This window comes from Phyllobates terribilis, unplaced genomic scaffold (genome assembly GCF_046119375.1).
Source record: "Phyllobates terribilis strain yellow unplaced genomic scaffold, ASM4611937v1 Scaffold_14__1_contigs__length_39327217, whole genome shotgun sequence".
NCBI lineage: Eukaryota > Metazoa > Chordata > Amphibia > Anura > Dendrobatidae > Phyllobates > Phyllobates terribilis.
Genome location: NW_027362774.1, coordinates 30,090,251 through 30,118,023, shown reverse-complemented (window position 1 = coordinate 30,118,023; position 27,773 = coordinate 30,090,251). Strand labels below are relative to the sequence as shown.

The following is a 27,773-nucleotide window of genomic DNA, read 5'->3' as shown; positions in this document are numbered from 1 at the left end:
CCCTTTCCTGCATCAATACCAGCACCCGCGACCACTCACTGACCTGCACCAATACCAGCACCCGCACTTGCAACGACGCCCTGACCAGCACCCACACCCGCGACCACTCCCTGACCTGCACCAATTCCAGCACCCACACCTGCGACCACTCCCTTACCTGCACCAATACCAGCATCCGCACCTGTGACCCCTCCCTGACCTGCACCAATACCAGCACCCACACCTGCGACCACTCCCTTTTCTGCACCAAAACCAGCAAGTGCACTTGCGACCACTCCCTTTTCTGCACCAATACCAGCACCCGCACCTGCGACCACTCCCTTTTCTGCACCAATACCAGCACCCGCACCTGCAACCACTCCTTGACCAGCACCTGCGACCATCCCTGACCTGCACCAATACCAACACCCTCACCTAAGACCACTCCCTGACCTGCACCAATACCAGCACCCGCACCTGCGACCACTCCCTTTTCTGCACCAATACCATCACCCGCGACCACTCACTGACCTGCACCAATACCAGCACCCGCACTTGCAACGACGCCCTGACCAGCACCCACACCCGCGACCACTCCCTGACCTGCACCAATTCCAGCACCCACACCTGCGACCACTCCCTTACCTGCACCAAAACAAGCACCCGCACCTGCGACCCCTCCCTGACCTGCACCAATACCAGCACCCGCACGTGAGACCACTTCCTTTCCTGCATCAATACCAGCACCCGCACCTGCGACCACTCCCTGACCTGCACCAATACCAGCACCCGCACGTGAGACCACTTCCTTTCCTGCATCAATACCAGCACCCGCACCTGCGACCACTCCCTGAACTGCACCAATAACAGCACCCACACCCACGACCACTCCCTGACCTGCACCAAAACCAGCACCCACACCCGCGACAACTCCCTTTCCTGCACCAATACCAGCATCTGCGACCACTCCCTGACCTGCACCAAAACAAGCACCCACACCTGCGACCACTCCCTTTCCTGCATCAATACCAGCACCCGAACCTGCGACCACTCCTTGACCTGCACTGGCACCTGCGACCACTTCCTGACCTGAACCAATACCCACACCTGCGACCACTCCCTGACCTGCACCAATACCAACACCCTCACCTGCGACCACTCCCTGACCTGCACCAATACCAGCACCCGCACCTGCGACCACTCCCTTTTCTGCACCAATACCAGAACCCGCGACCACTCACTGACCTGCACCAATACCAGCACCCGCACTTGCAACGACGCCGTGACCAGCACCCACACCCGCGACCACTCCCTGACCTGCACCAATTCCAGCACCCACACCTGCGACCACTCCCTTACCTGCACCAAAACAAGCACCCGCACCTGCGACCACTCCCTGACCCGCACCAATACCAGCACCCGCACGTGAGACCACTTCCTTTGCTGCACCAATACCAGCACCCGCACCTGCGACCACTCCCTGAACTGCACCAATACCAGCACCCACACCCACGACCACTCCCTGACCTGCACCAATACCAGCACCCACACCCGCGACAACTCCCTGAACTGCACCAATACCAGCATCTGCGACCACTCCCTGACCTGCACCAAAACCAGCACCCGCACCTGCGACCACTCCCTTTCCTGCATCAATACCAGCACCCGAACCTGCGACCACTCCTTGACCTGCACTGGCACCTGCGACCACTTCCAGACCTGAACAAATACCCACACCTGCGACCACTCCCTGACCTGCACCAAAACCAGCACCCACACCTGCGACCACTGCCTGACCTGCACCAATACCAGCACCCGCACCTGAGACCACTTCCTTTGCTGCACCAATACCAGCACCCGCACCTGCGACCACTCCCTGACCTGCACCAATACCAGCACCCGCACCTGAGACCACTTCCTTTCCTGCACCAATACCAGCACCCGCACCTGCGACCACTCCCTTTCCTGCATCAACACCAGCACCCACACCTGAGACCACTCCCTTTCCTGCATCAATACCAGCACCCGCGACCACTCACTGACCTGCACCAATACCAGCACCCGCACTTGTAACGACGCCCTGACCAGCACCCACACCCGCGACCACTCCCTGACCTGCACCAATTCCAGCACCCACACCTGCGACCACTCCCTTACCTGCACCAATACCAGCATCCGCACCTGTGACCACTCTCTGACCTGCACCAATACCAGCACCCACACCTGCGACCACTCCCTTTTCTGCACCAAAACCAGCAAGTGCACTTGCGACCACTCCCTTTTCTGCACCAATACCAGCACCCGCACCTGCGACCACTCCCTTTTCTGCACCAATACCAGCACCCGCACCTGCAACCACTCCTTGACCAGCACCTGCGACCATCCCTGACCTGCACCAATACCAACACCCTCACCTAAGACCACTCCCTGACCTGCACCAATACCAGCACCCGCACCTGCGACCACTCCCTTTTCTGCACCAATACCATCACCCGCGACCACTCACTGACCTGCACCAATACCAGCACCCGCACTTGCAACGACGCCCTGACCAGCACCCACACCCGCGACCACTCCCTGACCTGCACCAATTCCAGCACCCACACCTGCGACCACTCCCTTACCTGCACCAAAACAAGCACCCGCACCTGCGACCACTCCCTGACCTGCACCAATACCAGCACCCGCACGTGAGACCACTTCCTTTCCTGCATCAATACCAGCACCCGCACCTGCGACCACTCCCTGAACTGCACCAATAACAGCACCCACACCCACGACCACTCCCTGACCTGCACCAAAACCAGCACCCACACCCGCGACAACTCCCTTTCCTGCACCAATACCAGCATCTGCGACCACTCCCTGACCTGCACCAAAACAAGCACCCACACCTGCGACCACTCCCTTTCCTGCATCAATACCAGCACCCGAACCTGCGACCACTCCGTGACCTGCACTGGCACCTGCGACCACTTCCTGACCTGAACCAATACCCACACCTGCGACCACTCCCTGACCTGCACCAATACCAACACCCTCACCTGCGACCACTCCCTGACCTGCACCAATACCAGCACCCGCACCTGCGACCACTCCCTTTTCTGCACCAATACCAGCACCCGAACCTGTGACCACTCCTTGACCTGCACTGGCACCTGCGACCACTTCCAGACCTGAACCAATACCCACACCTGCGACCACTCCCTGACCTGCACCAAAACCAGCACCCACACCTGCGACCACTCCCTGACCTGCACCAATACCAGCACCCGCACCTGCGACCACTCCCTGACCTGCACCAATACCAGCACCCGCACCTGAGACCACTTCCTTTCCTGCACCAATACCAGCACCCGCACCTGCGACCACTCCCTGACCTGCACCAATACCAGCACCCACCCACGACCACTCCCTGACCTGCACCAAAACCAGCACCCACACCCGCGACAACTCCCTTTTCTGCACCAACACCAGCATCTGTGACCACTCCCTGACCTGCACCAAAACCAGCACCCACACCTGCGACCACTCCCCAACCTGCACCAACACCAGCACCCACACCTAAGACCACTCCCCAACCTGCACCAATATCAGCACCAACACCTGAGACCACTCCCTGACCTACACCAATATCAGCACCCACACCTGAGACCACTCCCTGACCTGCACCAATACCACCACCCACACCTGCGACCACTCCCTTTTCTGCACCAAAACCAGCACCCGCACCTGTGACCACTCCCTAACCTGCACCAATACCAGCATCCGCACCTGTGACCACTCCCTGACCTGCACCAATACCAGCACCCACACCTGCGACCACTCCCTGACCTGCACCAATACCAGCACCTGTGACCACTCCCTGACCTGCACCAATACCAGCACCCGCACCGGCGACCACTCCCTGACCTGCACCAAAACCAGCATCCACACCTGCGACCACTCCCTGACCTGCACCAATACCAGAACCCACACCTGCGACCACTCCCTGACCTGCACCAATACCAGCACCAACACCTGCGACCACTCCCTTTTCTGCACCAATACCAGCACGTGCACCTGCGACCACTCCCTGACCTGCACCAATACCCACACCTTCGACCACTCCCTAACCTGCACCAATACCAGCACCCACACCTGCGACCACTCCCTTTCCAGCACCAATACCAGCACACGTGATCACTCCATGACCTGCACCAAAACCAGCATTCACAACTCAGACCACTCCCTGACCTGCACCAATACCAGCACCCACACCTTCAACCACTCCCTGACCTGCACCAATACCAGCACCCACACCTTCGACCACTCCCTGACCTGCACCAAAACCAGCACCCACACCTTCGACCACTCCCTGACCTGCACCAAAACCAGCACCCGCACCTGCGACCACTCCCTGACCTGCACCAATACCAGCACCCACACCTTTGACCACTCCCCGACCTGCACCAAAACCAGCACCCACACCTATGACCACTCCCTTCTTGCACTAAAACCAGCATCCGCACTTGCGACCACTCCCTGACCTGCTACAATACCAGCACCCACACCTGCGACCACTCCCTGACCTGAACCAATACCAGCACCCGCACCTGCGACCACTCTCTGAACTGCACCAATACCAGCACCCACACGTGCGACCACTCCCTTTTCTGCACGAATACCAGCACCCGCACTTGCGACCACTCCCTGACTTGCACCAATACCAGCACCTGCGACCACTCCCTTTTCTACACCAATACCAGCACCCACACCTGCAACCACTCCCTGACCTGCACCAATACCAGCACCCGCACCTGCAACCACTCCCTGACCAGCACCTGCGACCACTCCCTGACTTGCACCAATACTAACACCCGCACCTGCGACCACTCCCTGACCTGCACCAATACCAGCACCCGCACCTGCGACCACTCCCTTTCCTGCACCAATACCAGCACCCACACCTGCGACCACTCCCTTTCCTGCACCAATACCAGCACCCACACCTGAGACCACTTCCTTTCCTGCACCAATACCAGCACCTGCGACCACTCCCTGACCTGCACCAAAACCAGCACCCACACCTGCGACCACTCCCTTTCCTGCACCAATACCAGCACCCACACCTGCGACCACTCCTTGACCTGCACGAATACCAGCACCCGCACCTGAGACCACTCCCTTTCCTGCACCAATACCAGCACCCACACCTGCGACCACTCCCTGACCTGCACCAATACCAGCACCCGCACCTGCGACCACTCCCTTTCCTGCACCAATACCAGCACCCACACCTGCGACCACTCCTTGACCTGCACCAATACCAGCACCCGCACCTGAGACCACTTCCTTTCCTGCACCAATACCAGCACCTGCGACCACTCCCTGACCTGCACCAAAACCAGCACCCACACCTGCGACCACTCCCTTTCCTGCACCAATACCAGCACCCGCACCTGCGACCACTCCTTGACCTGCACCAATACCAGCACCCGCACCTGAGACCACTTCCTTTCCTGCACCAATACCAGCACCTGCGACCACTCCCTGACCTGCACCAATACCAGCACCCGCACCTGCGACCACTCCCTGACCTGCACCAATACCAGCACCCGCGACCACTCCCTGACCTGCACCAATACTAGCACCTGCAACCACTCCCTGACCTGCACCCGCGACCACTCTTTCCTGCACCAATACCAGCACCCACACTTGCGACCACTCACTGACCTGCACCAATACCAGCACCCGCACCTGCGACCACTCCCTGACCTGCACCAATACCAGCACCCGCGACCACTCCCTGACCTGCACCAATACTAGCACCTGCAACCACTCCCTGACCTGCACCAATACTAGCACCTGCAACCACTCCCTGACCTGCACCCGCGACCACTCTTTCCTGCACCAATACCAGCACCCACACCCACGACCACTCCCTGACCTGCACCAATACCAGCACCCGCACCTGAGACCACTCCCTTTCCTGCACCAATTCCAGCACCCGAACCTGCGACCACTCCTTGACCTGCACCAAAACCAGCACCCACACCTGCGACCACTCCCTTTCCTGCACCAATACCAGCACCCGAACCTGCGACCACTCCTTGACCTGCACCAATACCAGCACCCGCACCTGAGACCACTTCCTTTCCTGCACCAATACCAGCACCTGCGACCACTCCCTGACCTGCACCAATACCAGCACCCGCACCTGCGACCACTCCCTGACCTGCACCAATACCAGCACCCGCGACCACTCCCTGACCTGCACCAATACTAGCACCTGCAACCACTCCCTGACCTGCACCCGCGACCACTCTTTCCTGCACCAATACCAGCACCCACACTTGCGACCACTCACTGACCTGCACCAATACCAGCACCCACACCCACGACCACTCCCTGACCTGCGCCAAAACCAGCACCCGCACCTGAACCAATACCAGCACCCACACCTGCAACCACTCCCTGACCTGCACCAAAACCAGCACCCACACCTGCGACCACTCCCTGACCTGCACTAGATCCAGCACCTGCGACCACTCCCCGAGCCGCACTGGATCCAGGATCTGCGACCACTCCCCGAGCCGCACTAGATCCAGCACCTGCGACCACTCCCCAAGCTGCACTGGATCCAGGATCTGCGACCACTCTCCAAGCTGCACTGGATCCAGCACTTGTGACCACTCCCCAAGCTGCACTGGATCCAGCACTTGTGACCACTCCCCGAGTCGCACTGGATCCAGGATCTGCGACCACTCCCCGAGTCGCACTGGATCCAGCATTGTGACCACTTGCCGAGCCGCACTGAGTCCTTCACCTGCACCACTGACCAAGTGATGAAAGTGACAGGTCAGCTGCAGACGGTGGAACGTCTGGGTGATGGTTTCCTGTACAGACCATTTCATCAGCTGCCGATTCGGTGATTTCATACCTTGGTAGAGAAGGTGCCCTCTTTGTGAGAGTGGAAATTAAGTTTGTAGTCTCTCCTGGCTCCTCCGGGTACCTCCATGTAATCCAGACCCTTGATGGTGGTGGCACTGTCCATACGTTCTGGCTTTAGGATCTCAACAATGGCGCGAAACCTGTAAGCAGAAGATTAACATACAGTGTAGCTGTAGGAATAATGCCCTGTGCCCGGGCTGATGCCAGCGTGTCTGTACAGATCTAAGGAACGTGGTGCACAGTATTGGCACTGACCACAGTCCAAGTCCACCCGGGGCCCTTCTCACCGTTGGGTTTTGCGCAGCCAGTTGCTGACGCTCAGCAGTTCAGTGTATGACGTCTTGCACGGGACCTCTCTGATCACAGATCCGGAAGATTTAGGAGGCTCAGCCTGACCGTGGAGGAGGTAGAGCAATCCGGTGCCGTCCGGCAGCGGGAAGAAGAGTGAGCCCTAAAATCAGCAGACACTTCACCATTATAGAGGTTGGTCAGGAGCCCAGAACCCATGAAGAGGCCCGATATTAAATAAGGATGTGAACCAAGAAGGGGCCCGATATTACATAAGGAGGTGACCCAGGAAGGGGCCCAATATTACATAAGGACGTGACCCAGGACAGGGCCTGATATAACCTAAGGACATAACTTAGGACGGGGCTCGACATAATATACGGACGTGACCCAGGACGGTACCTGATGCTTCCTGCCCTCTGCGCTCATGAGCAGGGGTTGGTAGGTGACCACGTAGGGCTTGTTCTGCTGATGAGCCTCCACAGTGATGAAGTCGGCTCCGCTCCAATGTTCCCCGTCTATCACCGGCCGCAGATTCCATGTCTGGTTGGTTTTGTTGCTCAGGGCAATGACTTGTGTCTGCTTACTCCGTACCTGACACTGAAAGTTGACCACCTGTAACAGTAGGTGCATTAGACAGACCCTGACGACATGGCGGCGATGTACTGGTCACTGACCGGCAAGCTGTGACGTCAGCCGCGATGGGGGAGGTGCAGCCTTACGGCAGCTGCCATCAGCTACAAGTGGTCGGGAAGCCATTACCTCCTTCGTAGACGGGAGGCCGACACAGGATCCGGACAGCGTCAGCGCCAACGTTCTGCCTCCTTCAATGCAGCAGAGCAAGTTCTTATAGTGAACGTCCGAGCGGATCTCAGCCGGGTGGAAGACGACATCAAATGTGACCTCAGTGCCGGCTGTGATGTAACCGGACGCCGGCGAGATGGAGAAATCCGGCTGGAAATCTGTCATGTCCCACTGGAACCTGCAACAGAGAGAAAGGGTAACGGAGAGCGGAGCCGCCGGGGAAGAGTGGAGCCGCCGGGGAAGAAAGGAGCCGCCGAGGAAGAGAGGAGCCACCGAGGAAGAGGGAAGCCACCGAGAAGGAGTGGAGCCGCCGAGGAGGAGGGGAGCTCCCCGGGAGGAGAGGAACCGCCAAGGAAAAGAGGAGAAGCCGAGGAAGAGAGGAGCCGCCGAAGAAGAGAGGAGCCGCCAAAAGAAAAGAGGCGCCGCCAAAGAAGAGAGGAAGAGAGGAGCCACCAAAGAAGAGAGGAGCCGCCAAAGAAGAGAGGAGCCGCCAAAGAAGAGAGGAGCCGCCAAAGAAGAAAGGAGCCGCCAAAGAAGAAAGGAGCAGCCGAAGAAGAAAGGAGCAGCCGAAGAAGAAAGGAGCAGCCGAAGAAGAAAGGAGCAGCCGAAGAAGAAAGGAGCCGCCGAAGAAGAAAGGAGCCACCGAAGAAGAAAGGAGCCGCCGAGGAGGAGAGCAGCCGCCGAGGAGGAGAGCAGCCGCCGAAGAGAGGAGGAACTGAGGAGGAGAGAAGCCGCCGAGGAGAGGAATTGCCAAAGAGAAGAGGAGCTGCCGAAGAGGAAAGGATGCCCCATGGGCCGCGCTGACTGTACCTAGCCCCCAGCTCTCCTGTATTGCTCAGGACAATCCTACGTGTAGCCTGACTGTGCAGCACCACAGCCCCGAAGGACACATATTCCTGGTCCAAGCTGAGTTCCAGGCCTTGGCTGCAGCCTCGCACCATGAAGAGGGAGCGCATCACTCCGCAGGACTCCAGCAGCACCTCCTCCGCAAATGGAGCAATTCTGCTGCGAGGGGTGAACTGCACCTCCAGCTTACACAGCCCACCACGGGCCGGAAATGTCATTTCACCACTGGGGGACAGACTGAGGACCTGCACAAGACACAAAAAGAGATCAGTGGCATCTCCAGAGCGGAGAGCCAGCGCTGGCCGATCATGTGGAACCCCATCAAATGAGACATCAGCTGACGACCCACCATGGGGTCTGCACCCACTAGAATGACAGCAAGCCTCTTACTTTACCCCGTCCCATTAAGTCTGGGGGCCTCACACGGGGGTCCGGTACCTTGGGCTCCTGCAGTGCGGGCACGCTCGGGCTCAGGTGCAGGGTGCACGATACCGCGGCCAGGCTCCTATTCACAATGCTGACCTCCCTTTTCACAGTTTGTCCAATGTTCACGGCTCCAAAGTTAAGGACTTTATATTTGGGATCTGCAACTTCGACCTGAAAACAGCAGATGACATAGTTTGTGACTGACAAGATGGCTCCTGAGGTTGTCACCAGACGATCTGTCCCACAATTTATCATCTACATTTTCATTTTTACAAATTTCCGACCTTCATCTCAATCCCGTGACCCTGGAGTCGAATGAGCTGCTGGGAATGGCCGTTCATCTGAAAGACGACAGTTTCTTGGTACACGATGGCTGCTCGCGGATAGAACGTGACTGGCACCTCCATCTTGTCTCCGGGACAGAGGACGCTGGCACAGAAGTCGAGCTCCATGTGAGCCGTGTTACTGTACAGACAGTCGATGCTGCGAGGGAAGCACAGACACAATGACCGGACCACCCATCAGGCCGGTGTTCCCCGGTTATCGTTGGGGTCACTCACCTGAGTGGCCGGCGGTCTTTGTTGGTGATGACGAGGGTCTCTCGGATCGGCTGCATCCCAGCGTGGAAGATGAAACAATGGCCAAAGTTGTGTTCTGTGAAAGAGAAGTGGATCCCTGGCTGGATGGCGCCGCCGCCCAGGGGGCAGGTGATCTCCGGCCCATTCTCTATCTGATTGGACGACAAGACATAAAATGGGCACTGTGGCAGATCAGCCCGAGCCGCCCGCTGCCCACGTCACCAGGGTCACTAACCTTGAGGGTCAGTAGAACGTCCCTTACTGTACACTGCCTGGTGGGACAGAAGGTGAGGGACGTCTGAGCCCGCTGTCCGGGGCCCACCAGGCCACTGCTGGGGGACACACTCAGGAAATCCTGCAGCCCCCGAGGGACGGTCAGAGCACAGGAGTAATTAAAGGAGAACTGTCCCTTATTTGTGATATGGAACTGGAGGGTGGAGCAGTCACTGATGTCCACCTGGAAGGAAGAAAGGAGCCGAGTCACCGGACATTGCGCAGGATGGGGAAGCTCAACCTGAAGGACGGGGAAGCTCAACTGCAGGACGCTACGCAGGATGAGAAGATTAAACTGCAGGACGCTGCGAAGGATGGGGAAGCTCAACCTGCAGGATGCTGCGTAGGACGGGGAAGCTCAACCTGAAGGACGGGGAAGCTCAACCTGAAGGATGGGGAAGCTCAACCTGAAGGACGGGGAAGCTCAACTGCAGGACGCTACGCAGGATGAGAAGATTAAACTGCAGGACACTGCGAAGGATGGGGAAGCTCAACCTGCAGGATGCTGCGCAGGACGGGGAAGCTCAATCTGCAGGATGCTGCGCAGGACGGGGAAGCTCAATCTGCAGGATGCTGTGCAGGACGGGGAAGCTCAATCTGCAGGATGCTGTGCAGGACGGGGAAGCTCAATCTGCAGGATGCTGCGCAGGACGGGGAAGCTCAATCTGCAGGATGCTGTGCAGGACGGGGAAGCTCAATCTGCAGGATGCTGCGCAGGACGGGGAAGCTCAACTGCAGGACGCTGCGCAGGACGGGAAAGCTCAACCTGTAGGACACGGTGCAGGACAGGGAAGCTCAATCTGCAGGATGCTGGGCAGGACGGGGAAGCTCAACTGCAGGATGGTGCGCAGGACAGGGAAGATCAATCTGCAGGACGCTGCGCAGGACAGGGAAGATCAACCTGCAGGATACTGCGCAGGACGGGGAAGCTCAACTGCAGGATTCTGCACAGGACAGGGAAGATCAATCTGCAGGACGCTGCGCAGGATGTGGAAGCTCAATCTGCAGCACGCGACCACCAATGTCCCACCTGTCCCAAGTCCAGCTCTCTGGGTTCCTGCGCAGACAGGAGGGTGACGGCGCCCGTGTTGTCTTGGCACTGCACTGACACTTGAGTAGAGTGCCCGTCCGCCTTCACATTCAGGCAGAGGGGCTCAGTCTTGGTCTTCACATCACAAGTCAGGTTGAAATTAACCTCACCGACCGTGGATGGCCGAAAGTGAAGAGAGATGGGGATCCTGAGAGGAGAGAAGGTGGAGAGATGAGAGCGACACATGTCAGGGCGATGGCGGCACATGTCAGGGCGACGGCGGCAATGGGAGCACATGGAGTACCTGCTCAGGGGAGCGATCACCCCCTCCATAGGTCTCACTGTCAAGGAGTGACTGCAGCCTTCCGAATAGCGAGAATTCTCACGGAAAGTAAAGCTGAAGGGTTTATTCTCGCTGTTGATGAGACAGATGGACTCCTGCACCTCCTGCCCTGCACACGACAAGAGCGGACATGTCCGCAGCAATCACCAGGGGCCACAGTCTGTGGTCGCACAGCCATGAATCCCCGGCCGTACAGGAGGCAGACATTACTCGGGGCACGTACCTAGCAGCCGCGAGCCGAAGTTCAGATGTGACCGGTCCAGAGAGACCGAGGGCTCCGTGGTTTTACCAACGAGTAGGAACGGGACGGAGATGTTCTGCTCCGTGATGGAGAATTTCCAGAAAGATTCGGTGATGTCCAACACTTGAGGGAGGAACTGAAATGTGACCTGTGAGGGGTAGAGGATTCACCATGTGACAGCAGCCCCCACATCATGAGGGCAGTGTCCCCGAGGTTGTGCTTGGGGGGCACTTACTTATTGGCACATAGTTCTGCACTTTACCCACAAACACATTACCTCCATCTTCTTTTCGGCTTGGATCACACCTTGCTTGTTCAGGCAGTGAAAGGCAGGAGGACGCCGGAGACTTGGGGGGTCCTCGCAGGTCCACAGGAAGGAGTAGAGGCTATTGGTGGGGTTCACGATGCTGAATGTCCTAGAGAGCAGAATTAAGCTACTTCTGTGCTAAAATCCCTAGAGGACGCCCTCGCTTCCAGCCCGGCTGCCTCCGTACCTGCTGCTCTTTGTCTGCACACCCACAGACGTGAACTCAATCACCCGCGTGTTAGGATCCAAGGTTGTCCCTGACGGGGCCCCACAGGGTCCGCACAGCTCTGGGTTGCGCCTCCCGCTGCTGATGTAGTCCGAATCCTCCAGCTGAAAGTGACAGTAAGGGAGCAGGCTGCGACCTGTCACTGGCAGCAGCGGCTCCTGCTCTCCGGGGGACATGTTGGGAATGCTGAGGGTCAGAAAGTACGACCAGTCACAAGAGGTCACGCTGTGCGATGGCTGCAGACTCCTGACCTAGAGGGTCCACCTGTGCCGCCCCTAGGCAGACGTGGTCTGACCGCTCAGGTGTCAGCGTCCATGTTTCACCTCTGTCAGACGTCTCCACCTTACAGAGTGTGCAGTTACATGTCCGTCCTGTGTGGTGACACGGTCACATGTCCGTCCTGTGCGATGACAGCCGGCACAGTCACATGTCCATCCTGCGCGGTGACAGCCGGCACGGTCACATGTCCGTCCTGTGCGGTAACAGCCGGCACGGTCACATGTCCGTCCTGTGCGGTGACAGCCGGCACGGTCGCATGTCCGTCCTGTGCGGTGACAGCCAGCACGGTCGCATGTCCGTCCTGTGCGGTGACAGCCAGCACGGTCGCATGTCCGTCCTGTGCGGTGACAGCCGGCATGGTCACATGTCCGTCACCCTCACCTGCAGGTCAGGCGGCCTTCAAACTCTCCAACGCGTGTAGGTGAAAACTTGATGAGGAACTGGCAATTATCGCCGGCCGGGATGACGCTGCTCGGAGGCTGCACGCTGAATGGCGAGGTCTCAGTTCCCATGAGCAGCAGAGAAGAAACACTTTCTAGGGTGCTGGCGGGGCGGCCGGTGGTGGAGGAGCCGCGAGCGCTGCCCGGAGGCTCTGGTGATGACACAGCAATGGTCAGACTGCAGGAAACTATGGAGCCACCATTCCCATATGACGTGTGCAAGATGAGAAGTAATGGACTCAGGGACCTCACACCAACACTATGAGGGGGAGCTGTACCTACCGCCTGAGTCTGCTGCTCCAGGGGGTCTCTGACCCTCCATGTGGATGAGCCAGGAGGCCGTCAGCTGCACCGGCCCCGTGTTCTGCAAGAGGAACCTGCACAGGGTGAGGAGTCAGCTGCTGTCACCTCTGCCAACCGCATTATCTCTGCCAACCGCATTATCTCAGCCCCACCATCTCTCCCCGAACACATTATCTCTACCCCATCATTCCAGCATCTCTGCCCAACCCCACCATCTCCGCGTCTCTGCCCCACCCCATCATCGCCGCGTCTCTTCCCCACCTCATCATCCTCACGTCTCTGCCCCACCCCATCATCCTCGCATCTCTGCCCCACCCCATCATCTCTGCGTCTCTGCCCCACCCCATCATCTCTGCGTCTCTGCCCCACCCCATCATCTCTGCGTCTCTGCCCCACCCCATCATCTCCGCGTCTCTGCCCCACCCCATCATCCCCGCATCTCTGCCCCACCCCATCATCCTCGCATCTCTGCCCCACCCCATCATCCCCGCGTCTCTGCCCCACCCCATCATCTCCGCGTCTCTTCCCCACCTCATCATCCTCACGTCTCTGCCCCACCCCATCATCCTCGCATCTCTGCCCCACCCCATCATCCCCGCGTCTCTGCCCCACCCCATCATCCCCACGTCTCTGCCGCACCCCATCATCCCCACGTCTCTGCCCCACCCCATCATCCCCGCGTCTCTGCCGCACCCCATCATCCCCGCGTCTCTGCCCCACCCCATCATCTCCACGTCTGTGCCCCACCCCATCATCTCCACGTCTCTGCCCCACCCCATCATCGCCGCGTCTCTTCCCCACCTCATCATCCTCACGTCTCTGCCCCACCCCATCATCTCCGCGTCTCTGCCCCACCCCATCATCTCCGCGTCTCTGCCCCACCCCATCATCTCCGCGTCTCTGCCCCACCCCATCATCCTCGCATCTCTGCCCCACCCCATCATCCTCACATCTCTGCCCCAACCCATCATCCTCGCATCTCTGCCCCACCCCATCATCTCCGCGTCTCTGCCCCACCCCATCATCTCCGCGTCTCTGACCCACCCCATCATCCCCGCGTGTCTGCCGCACCCCATCATCCCCGCGTCTCTGCCCCACCCCATCATCTCCACGTCTGTGCCCCACCCCATCATCCCCGCGTCTCTGCCCCACCCCATCATCTCCACGTCTGTGCCCCACCCCATCATCCCCGCGTCTCTGCCCCACCCCATCATCGCCGCGTCTCTGCCCCACCCCATCATCCCCGCGTCTCTGCCCCACCCCATCATCTCCACGTCTCTGCCCCACCCCATCATCGCCGCATCTCTGCCCCACCCCATCATCAACGCATCTCTGCCCTACCCCATCATCCCCGCGTCTCTGCCCCACCCCATCATCGCCGCATCTCTGCCCCACCCCATCATCAACGCATCTCTGCCCTACCCCATCATCCCCGCGTCTCTGACCCACCCCATCATCCCCGCGTGTCTGCCGCACCCCATCATCCCCGCGTCTCTGCCCCACCCCATCATCTCCACGTCTGTGCCCCACCCCATCATCCCCGCGTCTCTGACCCACCCCATCATCTCCACGTCTCTGCCCCACCCCATCATCCTCGCATCTCTGCCCCACCCCATCATCCCCGCGTCTCTGCAGCACCCCATCATCCCCGCGTCTCTGCCCCACCCCATCATCCCCGCGTCTCTGACCCACCCCATCATCTCCACGTCTCTGCCCCACCCCATCATCGCCGCATCTCAGCCCCACCCCATCATCTCTGCGTCTCTGCCCCACCCCATCATCTCTGCGTCTCTGCCCCACCCCATCACCCCCGCGTCTCTGCCCCACCCCATCATCCCCGCGTCTCTGCCCCACCCCATCATCCCCGCGTCTCTGACCCACCCCATCATCTCCACGTCTCTGCCCCACCCCCATCATCTCCACGTCTCTGCCCCACCCCATCATCCCCGCGTCTCTGACCCACCCCATCATCGCCGCATCTCTGCCCCACCCCCATCATCTCCACGTCTCTGCCCCACCCCATCATCGCCGCATCTCAGCCCCACCCCATCATCTCTGCGTCTCTGCCCCACCCCATCATCTCTGCGTCTCTGCCCCACCCCATCACCCCCGCGTCTCTGCCCCACCCCATCATCCCCGCGTCTCTGCCCCACCCCCATCATCCCCGCGTCTCTGACCCACCCCATCATCTCCACGTCTCTGCCCCACCCCATCATCGCCGCATCTCAGCCCCACCCCATCATCTCTGCGTCTCTGCCCCACCCCATCATCTCTGCGTCTCTGCCCCACCCCATCACCCCCGCGTCTCTGCCCCACCCCATCATCCCCGCGTCTCTGCCCTACCCAATCATCCCATCTCTGCCCCACCCCATCATCGCCGCATCTCTGCCCCACCCCCATCATCTCCGGGCCACTCACTTGTACACGCGTGTCTGGTACAGAAGCGTGTCCCTGAAGCGCACGTGTTCACACTTGGCCGTGTACCGGGCGTAGTCCACGGTGGCAGAGAAGAGCAGCTCCACCTCTCGGGGCTCGGCATCGAGCAGCGTGTGAACGGGCTCCGGATCCGTCTCTATAACCTGCACACAAATATGGGTGCCACAACCTCCAGCTGATCCGCTCCGTCCTCTGGACGACAGCAGGGTCCGGGCCCTGGCCGACACTCAGGACTTACCTTCCTCCTGCGGGGCTGGCCGGCGGCCCCCTTACCACTGTCCACCCAGGACACCGTCCGCATTCTGTCATCCCAGTCACACACCTGATCGAGGGGATGTGGGAAGGAGATCCGGGATGCCCTGCACGTCACCCGGGACCCTCGCAGGGCCACCGCCACCTCTGACTTCAGGGAGACTGTCACATCTTTGGCGCAGCCGGCGTGAATGTGTCCCACCTGTCGGCAGGATTGGCGGTGAGGTGTGTCCTTACAGGTGCAGCGGGATGTAGTGTGACGCCATGTCACCTACCTGAGGGGAGAACTCCAAAGGGACCTGTGACGGCCACTCAAACCTCATGGCGTCGGCGTGGCTGCGGTTTGTCATGGTGAAGGTCATCTGGTATTGATGTCCGACGTGGCAGTCACCAAAGACGATGTGCTCGGTGCGGACGGCTGCAAGACACGTGACGTTACTGTATGTGAGGGCGCAGACCAGGGTGGTGCCCGGCCACGCAGTCATCCCACCTGCCACCAGGTCGTCCTCCAGCGGCCCCTCCAGGGTCACCAGCTCTCCAGGGCGGGGGATGTTATCTAAGGTCAAATCCTCCATGTAGCCTTCTCCCACCAGCTGTACGCAGCTTTGCTCATACTGATTGTCCAGCACGGACACCAGCAGAGAGCCCCCATAGAGCAGAGCCTCCGGGGGGCAGAACAGCACCTCAAACTCTGCAGTCTCCCCAGGACGTAGGATCAGCGATGCCGTGTGAGCGCGGAGCCCTGTGAGAAAGGGGAGAGGATGAGCATACGCCGCGCACCTCCCGGAGCCGCGCACTATACACCTGTACTCCCCCTAGAGCCGTGCGCTATACACCTGTACTCCCCCTGGAGCCGCGCACTATACACCTGTACTCACCCTGGAGCCGCGCGCTATACACCTGTACTCCCCCGAGAGCTGTGAGCTATACACCTGTACTCACCCTGGAGCCGTGCATTATACACCTGTACTCACCCTGGAGCCGTGCGCTATACACCTGTACTCACCCTGGAGCCGTGCACTATACACCTGTACTCACCCTGGAGCCGTGCGCTATACACCTGTACTCACCCTGGAGCCGTGCGCTATACACCTGTACTCCCCCGAGAGCTGTGAGCTATACACCTGTACTCACCCTGGAGCCGTGCATTATACACCTGTACTCACCCTGGAGCCGTGCGCTATACACCTGTACTCACCCTGGAGCCGTGCACTATACACCTGTACTCACCCTGGAGCCGTGCACTATACACCTGTACTCCCCCTAGAGCCGTGCGCTATACACCTGTACTCCCCCTAGAGCCGTGCGCTATACACCTGTACTCACCCTGGAGCCGCGCACTATACACCTGTACTCACCCTGGAGCCGTGCATTATACACCTGTACTCACCCTGGAGCCGTGCGCTATACACCTGTACTCACCCTAGAGCCGTGCGCTATACACCTGTACTCACCCTGGAGCCGCGCGCTATACACCTGTACTCACCCTGGAGCCGTGCATTATACACCTGTACTCACCCTGGAGCCGTGCGCTATACACCTGTACTCCCCCTAGAGCCGTGCGCTATACACCTGGACTCCCCCTGGAGCCGTGCATTATACACCTGTACTCACCCTGGAGCCGTGCGCTATACACCTGTACTCACCCTGGAGCCGTGCACTATACACCTGTACTCACCCTGGAGCCGTGCACTATACACCTGTACTCCCCCTAGAGCCGTGCGCTATACACCTGTACTCCCCCTAGAGCCGTGCGCTATACACCTGTACTCACCCTGGAGCCGCGCACTATACACCTGTACTCACCCTGGAGCCGTGCATTATACACCTGTACTCACCCTGGAGCCGTGCGCTATACACCTGTACTCCCCCTAGAGCCGTGCGCTATACACCTGGACTCCCCCTGGAGCCGTGCATTATACACCTGTACTCACCCTGGAGCCGTGCGCTATACACCTGTACTCACCCTGGAGCCGTGCGCTATACACCTGTACTCCCCCTAGAGCCGTGCGCTATACACCTGTACTCACCCTGGAGCTGCGCGCTATACACCTGGACTCCCCCTGGAGCCGTGCGCTATACACCTGTACTCCCCCTGGAGCCGTGCGCTATACACCTGTACTCTAGAGCCGTGCGCTATACACCTGTACTCTAGAGCCGTGCGCTATACACCTGTACTCACCCTGGAGCCGTGCACTATACACCTGTACTCCCCCTAGAGCCGTGCGCTATACACCTGTACTCCCCCTAGAGCCGTGCGCTATACACCTGTACTCCCCCTAGAGCCGTGCGCTATACACCAGTACTCACCCTGGAGCCACGCGCTATACACCTGTACTCCCCCTAGAGCCGTGCGATATACACCTGTACTCATCCTGGAGCCGCGCACTATACACCTGTACTCCCCCTAGAGCCGTGCACTATACACCTGTACTCCCCCTAGAGCCGTGCGCTATACACCTGTACTCACCCTGGAGCCGCGCACTATACACCTGTACTCCCCCTAGAGCCGTGCGCTATACACCTGTACTCACCCTGGAGCCGCGCACTATACACCTGTACTCCCCCTGGAGCCGTGCACTATACACCTGTACTCCCCCTAGAGCCGTGCGCTATACACCTGCACTCACCCTGGAGCCGCGCACTATACACCTGTACTCACCCTGGAGCCGTGCGCTATACACCTGTACTCACCCTGGAGCCGTGCGCTATACACCTGTACTCACCCTGGAGCCGTGCGCTATACACCTGTACTCCCCCTAGAGCCGTGCGCTATACACCTGTACTCCTAGAGCCGTGCGCTATACACCTGTACTCCCCCTAGAGCCGTGCGCTATACACCTGTACTCCCCCTAGAGCTGTGCGCTATACACCTGCACTCCCCCTGGAGCCGTGCGCTATACACCTGTACTCCCCCTAAAGCTGTGCGCTATACACCTGTACTCCCCCTGGAGCCGTGCGCTATACACCTGTACTCACCGTGGAGCCGCGCGCTATACACCTGTACTCCCCCTAGAGCCGTGCGCTATACACCTGTACTCACCCTGGAGCCGTGCGCTATACACCTGTACTCCCCCTAGAGCCGTGCGCTATACACCTGTACTCACCCTGGAGCCGCGCACTATACACCTGTACTCACCCTGGAGCCGCGCACTATACACCTGTACTCCCCCTAGAGCCGTGCGCTATACACCTGGACTCCCCCTAGAGCTGTGCGCTATACACCTGTACTCACCCTGGAGCCGCGCACTATACACCTGTACTCCCCCTGGAGCCGTGCGCTATACACCTGTACTCCCCCTAGAGCCGTGCACTATACACCTGTACTCACCCTGGAGCCGCGCACTATACACCTGTACTCACCCTGGAGCCGTGCGCTATACACCTGTACTCCCCCTAGAGCCGCGCTCTATACACCTGTACTCACCCTGGAGCCGCGCACTATACACCTGTACTCCCCCTAGAGCGGCGCACTATACACCTGTACTCACCCTGGAGCCGTGCGCTATACACCTGTACTCCCCCTAGAGCCGTGCTCTATACACCTGTACTCACCCTGGAGCCGCGCACTATACACCTGTCCTCCCCCTAGAGCCGTGCGCTATACACCTGTACTCCCCCTAGAGCCGTGCGCTATACACCTGTACTCCCCCTAGAGCCGTGCGCTATACACCTGCACTCCCCCTAGAGCCGTGCGCTATACACCTGTACTCACCCTGGAGCCGTGCGCTATACACCTGTACTCCCCCTGGAGCCGTGCGCTATACACCTGTACTCCCCCTAGAGCCGTGCGCTATACACCTGTACTCACCCTGGAGCCGCGCACTATACACCTGTACTCCCCCTAGAGCCGTGCGCTATACACCTGTACTCACCCTGGAGCCGCGCACTATACACCTGTACTCACCCTGGAGCCGTGCGCTATACACCTGTACTCACCCTGGAGCCGTGCGCTATACACCTGTACTCCCCCTAGAGCCGTGCGCTATACACCTGTACTCCTAGAGCCGTGCGCTATACACCTGTACTCCCCCTAGAGCCGTGCGCTATACACCTGTACTCCCCCTAGAGCTGTGCGCTATACACCTGTACTCCCCCTGGAGCCGTGCGCTATACACCTGTACTCCCCCTAAAGCTGTGCGCTATACACCTGTACTCCCCCTGGAGCCGTGCGCTATACACCTGTACTCACCGTGGAGCCGCGCGCTATACACCTGTACTCCCCCTAGAGCCGCGCGCTATACACCTGTACTCACCCTGGAGCCGTGCGCTATACACCTGTACTCACCCTGGAGCCGTGCGCTATACACCTGTACTCCCCCTAGAGCCGTGCGCTATACACCTGTACTCCTAGAGCCGTGCGCTATACACCTGTACTCCCCCTAGAGCCGTGCGCTATACACCTGTACTCCCCCTAGAGCTGTGCGCTATACACCTGTACTCCCCCTGGAGCCGTGCGCTATACACCTGTACTCCCCCTAAAGCTGTGCGCTATACACCTGTACTCCCCCTGGAGCCGTGCGCTATACACCTGTACTCACCGTGGAGCCGCGCGCTATACACCTGTACTCCCCCTAGAGCCGCGCGCTATACACCTGTACTCACCCTGGAGCCGTGCGCTATACACCTGTACTCACCCTGGAGCCGCGCACTATACACCTGTACTCACCCTGGAGCCGTGCGCTATACACCTGTACTCCCCCTAGAGCCGTGCACTATACACCTGGACTCACCCTGGAGCCGCGCACTATACACCTGTCCTCCCCCTAGAGCCGTGCGCTATACACCTGTACTCCCCCTAGAGCCGTGCGCTATACACCTGTACTCCCCCTAGAGCCGTGCGCTATACACCTGCACTCCCCCTAGAGCCGTGCGCTATACACCTGTACTCACCCTGGAGCCGTGCGCTATACACCTGTACTCCCCCTAGAGCCGTGCGCTATACACCTGTACTCACCCTGGAGCCGCGCACTATACACCTGTACTCACCCTGGAGCCGTGCGCTATACACCTGTACTCACCCTGGAGCCGTGCGCTATACACCTGTACTCCCCCTAGAGCCGTGCGCTATACACCTGTACTCCTAGAGCCGTGCGCTATACACCTGTACTCCCCCTAGAGCCGTGCGCTATACACCTGTACTCCCCCTAGAGCTGTGCGCTATACACCTGTACTCCCCCTGGAGCCGTGCGCTATACACCTGTACTCCCCCTAAAGCTGTGCGCTATACACCTGTACTCCCCCTGGAGCCGTGCGCTATACACCTGTACTCACCGTGGAGCCGCGCGCTATACACCTGTACTCCCCCTAGAGCCGCGCGCTATACACCTGTACTCACCCTGGAGCCGTGCGCTATACACCTGTACTCACCCTGGAGCCGCGCACTATACACCTGTACTCACCCTGGAGCCGTGCGCTATACACCTGTACTCCCCCTAGAGCCGTGCACTATACACCTGGACTCACCCTGGAGCCGCGCACTATACACCTGTCCTCCCCCTAGAGCCGTGCGCTATACACCTGTACTCCCCCTAGAGCCGTGCGCTATACACCTGTACTCCCCCTAGAGCCGTGCGCTATACACCTGCACTCCCCCTAGAGCCGTGCGCTATACACCTGTACTCACCCTGGAGCCGTGCGCTATACACCTGTACTCCCCCTAGAGCCGTGCGCTATACACCTGTACTCACCCTGGAGCCGTGCGCTATACACCTGTACTCCCCCTAGAGCCGTGCGCTATACACCTGTACTCACCCTGGAGCCGCGCACTATACACCTGTACTCCCCCTAGAGCCGCGCACTATACACCTGTACTCACCCTGGAGCCGTGCGCTATACACCTGTACTCCCCCTAGAGCCGTGCTCTATACACCTGTACTCACCCTGGAGCCGCGCACTATACACCTGTCCTCCCCCTAGAGCCGTGCGCTATACACCTGTACTCCCCCTAGAGCCGTGCGCTATACACCTGTACTCCCCCTAGAGCCGTGCGCTATACACCTGCACTCCCCCTAGAGCCGTGCGCTATACACCTGTACTCCCCCTAGAGCCGTGCGCTATACACCTGCACTCCCCCTAGAGCCGTGCGCTATACACCTGCACTCCCCCTGGAGCCGTGCGCTATACACCTGTACTCCCCCTAGAGCCGTGCGCTATACACCTGTACTCACCCTGGAGCCGCGCACTATACACCTGTACTCCCCCTAGAGCCGTGCGCTATACACCTGTACTCTAGAGCCGTGCGCTATACACCTGTACTCCCCCTAGAGCCGTGCGCTATACACCTGTACTCCCCCTGGAGCCGTGCGCTATACACCTGTGCTCCCCCTAGAGCCGTGCGCTATACACCTGTACTCACCCTAGAGTCGTGCGCTATACACCTGTACTCCCCCTAGAGCCGTGCGCTATACACCTGTACTCCCCCTGGAGCCGTGCGCTATACACCTGTGCTCCCCCTAGAGCCGTGCGCTATACACCTGTACTCACCCTGGAGCCGCGCACTATACACCTATACTCCCCCTAGAGCCGTGCGCTATACACCTGTACTCCCCCTAGAGCCGTGCGCTATACACCTGTACTCACCCTGGAGCCGCGCACTATACACCTGTACTCACCCTGGAGCCGCGCACTATACACCTGTACTCACCCTGGAGCCGTGCGCTATACACCTGTACTCCCCCTAGAGCCGTGCGCTATACACCTGTACTCCCCCTAGAGCCGTGCGCTATACACCTGTACTCACCCTGGAGCCGCGCACTATACACCTGTACTCACCCTGGAGCCGTGCGCTATACACCTGTACTCCCCCTAGAGCCGTGCGCTATACACCTGTGCTCCCCCTAGAGCCGTGCGCTATACACCTGTACTCACCCTGGAGCCGTGCGCTATACACCTGTACTCACCCTGGAGCCGTGCACTATACACCTATACTCCCCCTAGAGCCGTGCGCTATACACCTGTACTCCGCCCGGAGCCGTGCGCTATACACCTGTACTCGGCCCGGAGCCGTGCGCTATACACCTGTACTCGGCCCGGAGCCATGCGCTGTACACCTGTACTCCGCCCGGAGCCGTGCGCTATACACCTGTACTCCGCCCGGAGCCGTGCGCTATACACCTGTACGGTACCTGCTCCCGCCTGCTCTAGGTGTCCGGTCTCCTTCCAGGCCGGGTAGATGCAGTGAGTGTTCGGCTTTGGTTTTAAACAAAATGCTCGTCCGTCTTCTGGCAAATCAATGTTCAGCTGAGGAAAAAGTCAGTGATTACTAGCAAGGTCCAGAGGGTGCAGGGAAGTGCTGGAGAGGACGTCAGCATGGGGGCGACGTGCTGGAGAGGAAGTCAGCGTGGGGGCGACGTGCTGGAGAGGAAGTCAGTGTGGGGGCGACGTGCTGGAGAGGACGTCAGCGTGGGGGCGACGTGCTGGAGAGGCCGTCAGCGTGGGGGCGACGTGGTGGAGAGGATGTCAGCGTGGGGGCGACGTGCTGGAGAGGACGTCAGCGTGGGGGCTACGTGCTGGAGAGGAATTCAGCGCAGGGGCTACGTGCTGGAGAGGACGTCAGCGTGGGGGCGACGTGGTGGAGAGGATGTCAGCGTGGGGGCGACGTGCTGGAGAGGACGTCAGCTCGGGGGCGACGTGCTGGAGAGGACGTTAGCGCGGGGGCGACTTGCTGGAGAGAAGGTCAGCGCGGGGGCGACGTGCTGGAGAGGACGTCAGCGCGGGGGCGACGTGCTGGAGAGGACGTCAGGGCGGGAGCAACATGCTGCAGTGAAGGTTAGGGTGGGAGCATGTGCTGCAGAAGACTCACCTGTGCAGGAACAGAGCCCTCGTTTTTAAGGACAAAAGGAAGTTGTTGGCTCTGACCAATCAGAAGTCTCTGGAACAGCAGCACTGGATTTCCTCGCTTGTTGCGCAGCGTTGGGCGCAGGACGGTGACGCGGGGAAGGCTGCCCTCTCCAGACAGGTCAAAGATCAAAGTGCGAGACTTAGACAGTGAACTAATGAGAAAACCAGCAGTGAAAGAATTAAACATATCTCCTCACCATACACACCGCCTGGATGCCCCACCTCACCGTACACACCGCCCAGACGTCACCCCCTCTGACAGAGCCAGGCAGGACAAGGTTAAGTCCTAGCACTGCAGATCCTGATTAGATGCACCTGACTAGCTTTGACTGAGACCCAGGACTTGTGGTCACTATAGGTGTCAGTCCGCATACACTGCCCAGACGTCCCCTCACCATATACATCAACCAGACGTCCCCTCTCACTGCATTCACCGCCCAGACGTCCCCCTCACTGTAGACAACGCTCAGACGTCCCCCCTCACTGCATACACCGCCCAGACGTCCTCCCTCACTGTATACACCGCCCAGACGTCCCCCTCACCGTATACACCGCCCAGATGTCCCCTCACTGTAGACAACGCTCAGACGTCCCCTCACCGCATACACCGCCCAGACGTCCTCCCTCACTGTATACACCGCCCAGACGTCCCCTCACCGCATACACCGCCCAGATGTCCCCCCTCACCGCATACACCGCCCAGACGTCCCCTCACCGCATACACCGCCCAGACGTCCTCCCTCACCGTATACACCGCCCAGACGTCCTCCCTCACTGTATACACCGCCCAGACGTCCCCTCACCGCATACACCGCCCAGATGTCCCCCCTCACCGCATACACCGCCCAGACGTCCCCTCACCGCATACACCTCCCAGACGTCCTCTCTCACTGCATACACCGCCCAGACGTCCCCTCACCGCATACACCGCCCAGACGTCCCCTCACCGTATACACCGCCCAGACGTCCCCTCACCGTATACACCGCTCAGACGTCCCCTCACCGTTTACATCAACCAGACGTCCCCTCTCACCGCATACACCGCCCAGACGTCCCCTCACCGCATACACCGCCCAGACGTCCCCTCTCACCGCATACACCGCCCAGACGTCCCCTCTCACCGCATACACCGCCCAGACGTCCCCGCTCACTGCATACACCGCCCAGACGTCCCCTCTCACCGCATACACCGCCCAGACGTCCCCTCTCACCGCATACACCGCCCAGACGTCCCCTCTCACCGCATACACCGCCCAGACGTCCCCTCACCGCATACACCGCCCAGACGTCCCCCCTCACTGCATACACCGCCCAGACGTCCCCTCACCGCATACACCGCCCAGACGTCCCCTCTCACTGCATACACCGCCCAGACGTCCCCTCACCGCATACACCGCCCAGACGTCCCCTCACCGTATACACCGCCCAGACGTCCCCCCTCACTGCATACACCGCCCAGACGTCCCCTCACCGCATACACCGCCCAGACGTCCCCTCTCACTGCATACACCGCCCAGACGTCCTCCCTCACCGCATACACCGCCCAGAAGTCCCACTCACCGCATACACCGCCCAGACGTCCCCTCACCGTATACACCGCCCAGACGTCCCCTCACCGTATACACCGCCCAGACGTCCCCTCACCATATACACCGCTCAGACGTCCCCTCACCGTTTACATCAACCAGACGTCCCCTCTCACCGCATACACCGCCCAGACGTCCCCTCACCGCATACACCGCCCAGACGTCCCCTCTCACCGCATACACCGCCCAGACGTCCCCTCTCACCGCATACACCGCCCAGACGTCCCACCTCACTGCATACACCGCCCAGACGTCCCCCTCACCGTATACACCGCCCAGACGTCCCCCTCACTGTAGACAACGCTCAGACGTCCCCCCTCACTGCATACACCGCCCAGACGTCCTCCCTCACTGTATACACCGCCCAGACGTCCCCCTCACCGTATACACCGCCCAGATGTCCCCTCACCGCATACACCGCCCAGACGTCCCCCTCACTGTAGACAACGCTCAGACGTCCCCTCACCGCATACACCGCCCAGACGTCCTCCCTCACTGTATACACCGCCCAGACGTCCCCTCACCGCATACACCGCCCAGATGTCCCCCCTCACCGCATACACCGCCCAGACGTCCCCTCACCGCATACACCGCCCAGACGTCCTCCCTCACCGTATACACCGCCCAGACGTCCTCCCTCACTGTATACACCGCCCAGACGTCCCCTCACCGCATACACCGCCCAGATGTCCCCCCTCACCGCATACACCGCCCAGACGTCCCCTCACCGCATACACCTCCCAGACGTCCTCTCTCACTGCATACACCGCCCAGACGTCCCCTCACCGCATACACCGCCCAGACGTCCCCTCACCGTATACACCGCCCAGACGTCCCCTCACCGTATACACCGCTCAGACGTCCCCTCACCGTTTACATCAACCAGACGTCCCCTCTCACCGCATACACCGCCCAGACGTCCCCTCACCGCATACACCGCCCAGACGTCCCCTCTCACCGCATACACCGCCCAGACGTCCCCTCTCACCGCATACACCGCCCAGACGTCCCCCCTCACTGCATACACCGCCCAGACGTCCCCTCTCACCGCATACACCGCCCAGACGTCCCCTCTCACCGCATACACCGCCCAGACGTCCCCTCTCACCGCATACACCGCCCAGACGTCCCCTCACCGCATACACCGCCCAGACGTCCCCCCTCACTGCATACACCGCCCAGACGTCCCCTCACCGCATACACCGCCCAGACGTCCCCTCTCACTGCATACACCGCCCAGACGTCCCCTCACCGCATACACCGCCCAGACGTCCCCTCACCGTATACACCGCCCAGACGTCCCCCCTCACTGCATACACCGCCCAGACGTCCCCTCACCGCATACACCGCCCAGACGTCCCCTCTCACTGCATACACCGCCCAGACGTCCTCCCTCACCGCATACACCGCCCAGAAGTCCCACTCACCGCATACACCGCCCAGACGTCCCCTCACCGTATACACCGCCCAGACGTCCCCTCACCGTATACACCGCCCAGACGTCCCCTCACCATATACACCGCTCAGACGTCCCCTCACCGTTTACATCAACCAGACGTCCCCTCTCACCGCATACACCGCCCAGACGTCCCCTCACCGCATACACCGCCCAGACGTCCCCTCTCACCGCATACACCGCCCAGACGTCCCCTCTCACCGCATACACCGCCCAGACGTCCCACCTCACTGCATACACCGCCCAGACGTCCCCTCTCACCGCATACACCGCCCAGACGTCCCCTCTCACCGCATACACCGCCCAGACGTCCCCTCTCACCGCATACACCGCCCAGACGTCCCCTCACCGCATACACCGCCCAGACGTCCCCCCTCACTGCATACACCGCCCAGACGTCCCCTCACCGCATACACCGCCCAGACGTCCCCTCTCACTGCATACACCGCCCAGACGTCCCCTCACCGCATACACCGCCCAGACGTCCCCTCACCGTATACACCGCCCAGACGTCCCCTCACCGTATACACCGCCCAGACGTCCCCCCTCACTGCATACACCGCCCAGAAGTCCCCTCACCGCATACACCGCCCAGACGTCCCCTCACCGTATACACCGCCCAGACGTCCCCTCACCGTATACACCGCCCAGACGTCCCCCCTCACTGCATACACCGCCCAGACGTCCCCTCACCGCATACACCGCCCAGACGTCCCCTCTCACTGCATACACCGCCCAGACGTCCCCTCACCGCATACACCGCCCAGACGTCCCCTCACCGTATACACCGCCCAGACGTCCCCCCTCACTGCATACACCGCCCAGACGTCCCCTCACCGTATACACCGCCCAGACGTCCCCTCACCGCATACACCGCCCAGACATCCCCTCTCACTGCATACACC

General features: G+C 60.2%; 2 protein-coding genes across 4 annotated transcripts in view; both read right to left on the bottom strand.

The window, feature by feature from the left end:
• The window catches only part of HYDIN (HYDIN axonemal central pair apparatus protein), a 313,905-nt gene that overhangs the window by 4,517 nt on the left and 281,615 nt on the right, over positions 1-27,773 (bottom strand). For all 3 annotated transcript variants that reach the window (XM_073659829.1, XM_073659831.1, XM_073659830.1), the window contains exons 62-83: positions 23,789-23,978; positions 23,112-23,226; positions 16,475-16,726; positions 16,260-16,402; positions 15,971-16,186; positions 15,715-15,875; positions 13,276-13,370; positions 12,935-13,145; positions 12,236-12,460; positions 12,019-12,157; positions 11,724-11,889; positions 11,462-11,609; positions 11,158-11,365; positions 10,090-10,311; positions 9,837-10,006; positions 9,561-9,759; positions 9,289-9,447; positions 8,815-9,095; positions 7,963-8,182; positions 7,603-7,815; positions 7,200-7,363; positions 6,902-7,052 (exon numbers count right to left, since the gene is read on the bottom strand). In XM_073659829.1, the coding sequence (XP_073515930.1) occupies positions 6,902-7,052; positions 7,200-7,363; positions 7,603-7,815; positions 7,963-8,182; positions 8,815-9,095; positions 9,289-9,447; positions 9,561-9,759; positions 9,837-10,006; positions 10,090-10,311; positions 11,158-11,365; positions 11,462-11,609; positions 11,724-11,889; positions 12,019-12,157; positions 12,236-12,460; positions 12,935-13,145; positions 13,276-13,370; positions 15,715-15,875; positions 15,971-16,186; positions 16,260-16,402; positions 16,475-16,726; positions 23,112-23,226; positions 23,789-23,978 (4,048 nt within the window). The remainder of the gene's footprint in view (positions 1-6,901; positions 7,053-7,199; positions 7,364-7,602; positions 7,816-7,962; positions 8,183-8,814; positions 9,096-9,288; positions 9,448-9,560; positions 9,760-9,836; positions 10,007-10,089; positions 10,312-11,157; positions 11,366-11,461; positions 11,610-11,723; positions 11,890-12,018; positions 12,158-12,235; positions 12,461-12,934; positions 13,146-13,275; positions 13,371-15,714; positions 15,876-15,970; positions 16,187-16,259; positions 16,403-16,474; positions 16,727-23,111; positions 23,227-23,788; positions 23,979-27,773) is intronic.
• On the bottom strand, positions 36-6,752 carry LOC141175919 (uncharacterized). The gene is made up of 6 exons (XM_073659919.1): positions 6,483-6,752; positions 4,863-5,589; positions 3,646-3,711; positions 1,363-1,464; positions 158-241; positions 36-43 (listed from the first exon to the last, which is right to left on the bottom strand). Exons 1-6 carry the CDS (start codon positions 6,750-6,752, stop codon positions 36-38), a joined length of 1,257 nt encoding a protein of 418 aa, XP_073516020.1.

Coding starts and splice junctions, on each gene's coding strand:
- LOC141175919 (XM_073659919.1), bottom strand. CDS start 6,752: ATGCTGGATCCAGTGCGACTCGGGGAGTGGTCGCAGATCCTGGATCCA. Junction 3,712..4,862: donor GGGTGCTGGTATTGGTGCAG/GTCAGGGAGTGG, acceptor GAGTGGTCACAG/GTGCGGGTGCTGGTTTTGGT. Junction 242..1,362: donor GGGTCAGGGAGTGGTCGCAG/GTGCGGGTGCTT, acceptor GTTTTGGTGCAG/AAAAGGGAGTGGTCGCAGGT.